Source organism: Typopeltis vanoorti, chromosome 1 (genome assembly GCF_054136105.1).
Source record: "Typopeltis vanoorti isolate ZY-2024b chromosome 1, IOZ_Tvanoo_1.0, whole genome shotgun sequence".
Lineage (NCBI taxonomy): Eukaryota > Metazoa > Arthropoda > Arachnida > Uropygi > Thelyphonidae > Typopeltis > Typopeltis vanoorti.
Genome location: NC_143549.1, coordinates 125076701 through 125085700, shown reverse-complemented (window position 1 = coordinate 125085700; position 9000 = coordinate 125076701). Strand labels below are relative to the sequence as shown.

Genomic DNA, 9000 nt, shown 5'->3' with positions numbered 1-9000 from the left:
CCAGTTGGAGAGTGTCTGTAATTGGGGTCGAGGATAATCACGTGAGATAATTTTTTACAGTTTTTTTTTTGTTGTTGATAATAGAATATTCTGGTTTGATAGAAGATCTAGTCACTTCCTGACGTGATTCTGGGCAGTAATTTATTTGTGAAACTGATAACGGACATTGCAATCTATCCGGATAAATCATCAGATATGAAATTCAGTGATATTTAACTTTAATACCAAATAACATTATGGAATCATAATGTGTCATTATTTTCAATTAAACTGAGACCATTCCATCAAAAATAGGGTTCACTACATTTATTCGGTTTAATTAATGTTACACAAAACATACATAAAAAGATACAAACAATACATGCTTAGTTATGAGTGCCAGTAGTTGATTATAATTAAATATATTGATCATTTTTGATACAGAGAATACGGATCTGCATACATCACATATTCTATGAGATATATTATTCGATGAATAAAGTGTAAATTTTATTAAATGAATGATTTAAGTCATCTATATATTTATAAGATGAGAGGACTTGGAATGCTTTGACATTTACACAAAACCAGAATAAATATTAATGTAAAATATTTGTAAAAAATTCTAAAAGTTATCGTAAAAAATAGCATAAATACACACATATATATGTTTACAGACAGATGTATATGGATATCTGAGTAACAAAAATACAGCTACGTTAGTTTGGTCTCTTAAATAAAATTTAATTAATTACATAACAAAAAATACATTTATAATTTTGTAATAGTTTTGAATATAAACACAAAAATATTACATAAACAATGACAAGTAGAATATTCACATAGTTTTAATTGTTAAGTAAAATTTGCTAATTATGATGATATTTGTTAATTAAAATTTGTTACATATAACCAAATCATATTGCGTACTCAATATTCTCTTCAAATAGTTTCAAACATTATAATATTTGTCTATTATTTCAATGTCCTTGTTTAATTTATCTGATTTAATTTATTAGATTAAATTTATTAGATACATTTATTAGATTAAATTAACAGTTATTTTCATGCTGATGCTTGGTTATTTGACTACACTATTCAGCGAAACCTGGAAGCCAACAGTGGAGATTTGCTGTCGTTAATATAGTCGTGGTCTACGGTAAGGATTTGCGTGTAACGAGCATCACTTCTTCTACAATAAGCAATCGTGCAACTGATAAGAAGGAAGAATGTCAGAGGAATAATAACCAGTATAAGCAGTACAAACAGAATTCTAGGTTTACACTTTGATACCACACTGTATTCATTCTCTCCAGAGTTGCTCTCTTTCGCTAGTTTTACTAAACCACGATCACTGGAAGCAAACCTCAGAGGAACCGAACAGCTTGTAGTGTTTTCACACACCATGTTTTCAGGTTTGACCGAGTAAACAGTTCTTCCTAAGTCAACGTCCAATTTGACTTTGTTTGGATCATGTAACTCCATGTTTTCGACTACGAACTGGTAAGTGTCAGTATCAGGTACTTGTATCTTCACTGGACGACATCTGGTAGATTTGTCAAGCACAGTAACGGGAATCTCCTGAAATTTAACAGCAAATGAGCAGTGATGAGAAAGAAGTGTTTTAAGTCTTTCTCTCCTGTTATCTATGGCAGCAATCATCTTGTCCTGTAGCGTGGACCATCCCTCTCGAATTGCATCTCTCACACCTTCTTGAAAATCAGATCGTGCTTCGCGCGCACTATCTGTCACTTTAAGTCTCATTTCAGCGTTGTCTTCGACCAAATGTTTAATGGCAATTTTCATATTTATTCGAGATTCCTTTATGGATGTTTCGACTTGCTCGATAAGACTCGATTTCTCCTTGGCGGCCTCGATGATGGCGTTTTTCACTTCAAGTCTGGTCTCTTTCATTACATTTTTCAGATGGTCTCGAAGATCTCTATTTCTGTTTACAGCATCTATGATAACTTCGCGAACACTGCTCCAAGTTTTAATTACTGAGTCTCTGATTTGCTGGTGTAGGTCCATATCGTTGTTTAAGAGTTCAATAACTATTTCCATGTTCTTGGAATTTTCTTCTTTTATGATCTCCAGTATTATGTTTTTCAGTTCTCTGTTATAGTGAATGGTTTCCCTAATTGCTCGGTGTATGTTTATCCATCCATCTGCCACTGCTTCTTCAATTTCTCGTCGCAGTCTCCTTTCTCTTTCGATCTTATCTTTAACGAAGTTTCGTATATGCGAGAGTCCGTGTTTAACTGCTTTTCTTATTCCGCCGCGCAGATTTACAACACCTTCTACGACATCCCACACGTTTGATTTTCCATTTCGTACTGCTTGTCGAACGAGAGAATTAAGTTCTAGGTGGCTGTTAACAGAATCTCTAACACCCTCTCGTATTCCCCTTCTTCCGTCTAAAACAGTGTCTTTTATTCTCCTTCGAAAGTCCAGGTTTGTTTCAATTCTGTCGTGAACTTTTTCTCTTAATCGAGATCTACCCTCATTCAGAGTTTGAGCAATTTCCTTTCGAAGATCAGTTTCTTCTCTTACTACACTCTCTACTTCTTCCCACACTGTTATCCAACCATCTTCAAATGCATTCTCTATGACTTCACGAAGCTCACTATTATCATTGATAGCATCTCTAATTTCTTCGAGTACCTGCGCCCTTCTCTCGAGAACATGTTCTCTTATTTCTTTGCGGAGTTCTATATGGTTCTGCACCTTTTCTTTTAATAGTTCTCTCAGTTCTGAATACTCTCCTGCAAGTTTTTCTTTAATCTCTTCTCTTAAGTCCCGATGTCTGTTGATTACGTTCTCAACATCATCCCACAAGTCAGTCCACCCATCATTTATAGACTCCTGGAGAAGTTCTCGAAGTTCGGAATCTTGACTTACTGCCTCTCTTACAGCATTTCTTATTTTAAGTCCAGTTTCTATTCTTTGTCTGATGATTTTGCAAACTTCTGAATCTGCACCGAATTCTTTCTTTAAAACATTCTTCAGATTTGAAGTACTTTCGTTAACAGCAGTTTTAATTTGTTCTCTAAGATCCCGCCTTGCACTGATCAGATCAACAATGACGTCTTTTACTTTAGTCCACCCGTTGTTTTCGGCATTAGTTAGGACATCGCCCAGTTCTTCATGAAGCCTTTCTATAATGGCTTTGCGCGTTTCTAATCCGTCTGCTACTGCCTTCCGTATCTCACGCTGTAGTTCTAAGTCTTCTGAGATGGAATTATGTATCTCGAGTAATAAGAAAGACCACCTCTCAGCTACTGATTTTCTAATGTAAAATCGTAGAGAAAGGTGATGAAGAGTCACACGTTCTACTTCATCCCATACATTTGTCCAGTGATCTTTGATTGCTTGTTCAATGATGTTTCTAAGTTCTGCATTCTTGGTTACACTATCTCTTACAGCTTTTCTTATCTGGATGCGCCTACGAATGACAGTCTCTTTTATTTTCTTCTGGAGTCCAATGTTCTTAGTTATTTCGGTTTTTACTAAATCTTGCACGTTTGAAAGTTTGTTAAGAACAGAGTGTTTGATTTTTTCTCGAAGTCCTTTCTGATGAGCGATCACATCCCCCACTGTGTTCCACACGGTTTCCCAACCGGTTTTCAGTGATTCCTTTATTAGATCCTTCAGTTCTTCATTTTCGTTTACCGCATCTCTAATGATTTTCCGTAGATGAGATCCGTTCAACAGGGACTCCGTGATCTCCTTTCGAAGTTCTGCTCCTTTCAAAATAGCATTTTTTAAGAATTCAGTGAGATTTTCTTTTCCTTCTTTCAGACTTTTCTTAATTTCATCTTTTAGTTCTTTACGATTAAAGATAATCTTTTCCACTTCATTCCAAACGTCTGTCCATCCACTTTTTGTAGCTTCTTCTATAAGATCTCGCAGGTCCGTGTTCTCACTAACCGCTGCGATGATCGCTTTACGTACTAGAATTCTTTCAGCAACTAAAGCTCTTATGCTATCGCGAAGTTCGGTATTATGTTTGACTTCATTTTTCACTATCTCTCGAATATCTGAATATTTGTCAGCAACTGCATCTTCTATCTTTTTCAATAAAGCTTCATTCTGAGTAAGCAGTTCTTCAACTTCATTCTGAATGTTCACCCATTTTTCATTTACTTTTACTTTTACAAGTTCTCGAAGACTTGCATCATCTCGGAGAGCTTCACTTAATCCTTCTCGGATCTGCAGTCTCCTTTCTAGAACAGTATCTTTTATTTTTCTTCTAAGTTCTATATTATTGCCGATTTCATGATGTATGCACTGCCGCAGATCGGATCGTCTGTTCACTACGTTTTCCCTAATCACTTCCCGAAGTCCTCTTTGTTCAGTAACAATGTTTTCCACTCTGTTCCATATACGTGGATGTAGTGCGTTCCTTTCATCAGCGATGAGTTCACGGAACTCTACGTCATCGTTTACGCCATCATACACGGCTTCCCGTATTTGTTGTCTCCCTGCTGTTACTTCTTCCTTTATTTTTTGTCGGAGCCCGATATTTCTTTTTATTGCACCTTTAATGAATTCCTTTAAGTCCTTCTTCTTGTTTTTCACTGCTGCTCTAATCTCGTAGCGTAGATCCTGTTCTTGATTGACGATGTTGTGCACATTTTCCCATACAGTTGACCAACCTTCCCGAATGGCTTCTCGTATTGGCTCTCCCAGTTCAACATCCTCTTCCAGTGCTTCTCGTATTAGTTCTCTTAAACGTGTTCTTTCTTCCAAGATCACTTCTTTTATTCTTTGACGTAGCTCCACCCTCTTCTGAAATGCATCGGAGATGAGGTCATGTAAAGAAGATCCCTTTTCACGAATAGCTACCATGACCTTATCCCACAGTTCCTTGCGCTCGTTTATGGCCTCTGTCACGAAATCTGTCACATCGGAAAGTCCATCCTTCCAGGCTTCCCTTACTACATCCCTTAAATCTTCATGTTGATCGATGGCATTGTGTAATGCGTCCCTTAAATCAGTCCGACCTTCATCAACAGCTTCCTTGATCCGTTTTCGAAGTTGTACACGTTGCTCGATGGCATTAGCAATCACACTTTTCACATTAGCCCTTTCATTTTCTATCGCAGCTTTAACTCGCTCCCTGAGATCAACTCTTTGGTTTATTGCGTTCTTTATTGCGTCTTTCATCCGCTGTCGTCCTTCTTCTGTCACATCGTTAATCTTTGTTCCAATGGTTTTGTAATCATTTTTGAGATCTTTAAGATCGAAATCTTTGTCACGTGTGTCATCCCATGTTTTAAGCTTCTGTTCGATACATTCGGTTACGTTCTGCCTACCTTTCACTATGTAGAGAAACACTCCGGGTTCAGCGGAACAGACAGAGACGTTGACTGCTGATCCTTTCAACAAGTAGTACTGAAATTTCCGACTTTCTCCCGACTTTAGATCGACGTCGAAATTCACAGTATCTGTCTGTCGAATATCGGAGGAGACCGGAGGAACATCGTTTATTTGGTGTACTGTTGTTGGACGAGGAGAAGTTATTTGTTGCGATGAACACCACAGAGACGATATCTGTGGGAGGAGTTTTGAGTCTGAGGCTGAAATCGTGTCTTCATAATTGTTCGTATAGAGCACTGTTAGTCCTATTCCTAGTGTCAAAATAACTGACAAGCAAGCGAAGAAAGCAGCGATCCACGGGGAACAATATCCTCTCCTTGAAGATTCTGATGAAAAGAGAAAAAGAAAAAAAAAATAATAATAATTAAATCACTTTAAAATCAAAGCATCATAATAATTTATTTTATTAAAATTAATTATGTAATCAATCATTTATTTGTTGCCACATCGTTTCGAGGTACGAGCATGTATATGAAGTGGTGAAAGCAGCATTACATTAACATATTTAATTATAATGACCTGCCTAATATTGCGTTTGATTTATTCTCTCAATCAGCGGGCCTATTCGACACTTAAAACTAGGAGTGTGTATATATAAATATGGTGTGTACACTAGATTCCGAAATCGGCCAGTGGATGAGTAATAACTGCCCAAGTTTCCATTGTACCTTATTTCAGAAAGAAAAAAAAAGAATTAAAATTTAATGAATAAGAAAATTGTTATTTATTATTGTATTTAGACACTGGTTTTGCATATTATCAGCCATGATGAATCCCTTTCAAGAATTTCAATTTCCACAAGATATCCCTCTCTAAAATATATCTTGTAATGAATAATATTGAAATATTTCTGTCCAGGTTCATTTTTATAATTAACAAGGTGACAGACATTATATTTTTAAATTCATTTCGATGTTACAGATAAATATGCATTTATATACTGACGACTGAGAAAATGTTTCGAAATATCCTGAAACAAGTAACAGTAACCTGATTATATTATTGTAACTGAAGCCTAAATACGAATCGTATTTCTTTTACGTATTTGAATATTATCGTCTATCTTGCTAGGACGTTTTCCATTTTGAAAATTCATGATACAATGCAGTCAAGAGAATATGCTATCGGACACTTTTCTGCTCACAATGTTTGAATGGAAAATTCAATGAGAGCTAGTGGTTTACCACTAGCTCTCATTAAATCTCTCAGAAAATCTGCAACTCAAATGATGATCTTCTCAAGCCGCTACAAGTAATCTGTAACCTTTTAATCCGTTCGCATTTGCCCAAAACTGCAAACCTCACTACGGGTCAAGAGAAAGCGATTTCGCGTTTACATGTTATCATAAGTCATCAGTTATATGATTGTATCAAATGATGCTGTAAAATAGTAAAATTACAAAGTTCGTATGTTTCGATATTCCTCTCTTTCCAAATGGAGAGAGAGAGAGAGAGAGAGAGATACTCATAGAAATGTTCTTTCATTCTTTGACATCATATAAATACTATAGTAAGAGAACCATAGTAAAAAAAAAACTATTTTGCCTGGCAGTTTATTCACCTCTGTTATCTCCAATCCTTTTCTGAAGTTATTTATTTACTGAAAACAATATTAAGCTTAGGCTGCTAGGTTTTATAGAGTGAAAAATCGAAATGGAAGCCGCTATTACCATGCTGTTTTTTTTATATATTGTATAATTGTATAAGCTGTAGACTAGTATTGATTCCGCCCTCACAGTTTTTGAATTTAGTTTCATTAATGAAAAATGAAAAAAAAAAAAAAAAAAAAAAGATTAACATGAAATTAATTGAATACTAACTTATGAAATGTAAATGTTTCAGATATAGGTGCATAAACCGTTTTAATACACGGAATTGTAAGCTGATTCAATTTGCTCAAGAGCATTAACAATATTGGAAAGTTCTGTTACGGAACTTTTGAGCTGAACTAACGAGGTTTTTTAACTTTGCACTATGCAAAGTTTACTGTCTCTTTGTATACTTAAAGGATATAATAAAAGAAGTCAGTTTTTGGTATTACTTGCTGAGTCCATCAGGAATATCTACACCCAAACACATACACATTTGTACAAATATTTTGACTGGCTCTCTTCTCTCATACCCAGGTGCAGAAGTTTTGGGAGATGATAAACCAAAAACTCGATTTATCCTTCATGTAAATACGCAAACTATTCATTAAAAGATGGTTAAAATATATATGCACTAATCACAGTTGCCTGAGTCAGAATTTAAAAAAAAAAAAAAAAAAAAGATGGATTTCTTTTTCCTGCACTTTTTGTTCGACAATCGAAGCAGGCCAGTAACCGTTGTTAGCGCAACTCACGTATAGATACGATCAGTGTATTATATATATATATATATATATATATATATATATATAGTATTAGAAATTATTGATGCCATATCTTTAAATTAGCTGCAGTAAATATGTAATGATGGTTATGCTTAGAATAATACTACTTTAAATTGAAAACGTTTAAAATTGACAGCTTTAAAAATAAAATTATTTCTACTTACTCATTTTTCACCTTTTGAGAACGATGGCGAGGTATTTTCACACAAGAACACACGGGCAATAATTTCGGCACTGAACACTGATTACGATGGTTAAAGCCAAATATGCAAACCAGAAGAGATCAACTGCGAATGGTGTGTTCTGCTTTGTGGAACAGTATTTAAAGCCGAGATGCGAGTGATGAGATAATCGTCAAAGAGACAAAGTTATTTTTGTGATAAGGTCGAGTGTTGTTTCGTAATCATAACTATGTACGTAACGTTTCCATTACGCTGACAATAAAGATTAAGAAACATTAATCTGTTGTGTAAGCTGTTAATTAAACAACTACATTATACCTGAAAATTACTCGTGTTCGATGAACGTCAATAACTGTAGATAGAGAATGACTGATAGTGTAGTAGTGAAATAATAATGAGTCTTCCCTGACTCTACTCCCAATTTTAACATTTATTTAGAAACAAATTATAACTATGATCATTTTTAATTATGTTTCCACGGGTAACAAATATTTTCGTCAACAATAATGATAACAAGCAAATCTATACGTTTTAAAATGACGAATTTCATATTTATTCACAGAAAGAAATTTCAGTTAAAAAAGTATAGACAGATAAGTATGTCGGTGCGATGATAGAATGACTACTCGAATAAAGGGGAGATTATAGAAGGGTTATCGAAACACGACAGCTGTGCATAGCAACAGTTAGTTATTTTTTCAATTCGTAAAATTCATATTTTTTAATTATGAAATTTCTTTTATAATTTTTAATACTCCAGTTCGATCCGTCATTATGTGTCATGTGAAACTTTCTCTGGAAAACAAGTAGAATAGTTCTCTGGATGAGAAAGATTTGATAATTTGGAAAATTATCTATAGAGACCAAACGTGGAACATTATTTTTTTCGAGTCTATTCAGGCCTCCAGTAAGCTTGATGGTAACTTAACAACAATCAATCTACCACCTAAAGGAACACAAACATCTACAATATAGGGCGGGAGTAGAACCTAGATCTATCGCTTGGAAATTGGAATTGTTATCCAACAAGCAAAACAGGACAGAATTTGCTTTATATTTATAGATCAATATATGTAACCATAAT

General features: G+C 34.9%; 1 protein-coding gene across 1 annotated transcript; it reads right to left on the bottom strand.

Annotated features, from left to right (window-relative positions):
* Positions 1 to 291: 291 nt before the first annotated feature.
* LOC150110392 (uncharacterized) lies at positions 292 to 8033 on the bottom strand. Its single transcript, XM_090399177.1, has 2 exons — positions 7899 to 8033; positions 292 to 5687 (listed from the first exon to the last, which is right to left on the bottom strand). The coding sequence occupies exons 1-2, from the start codon at positions 7900 to 7902 to the stop codon at positions 1078 to 1080; spliced, it is 4614 nt and encodes a 1537-aa protein (XP_090255303.1). The 5' UTR covers positions 7903 to 8033; the 3' UTR covers positions 292 to 1077.
* Between the last annotated feature and the right edge of the window lie 967 nt (positions 8034 to 9000).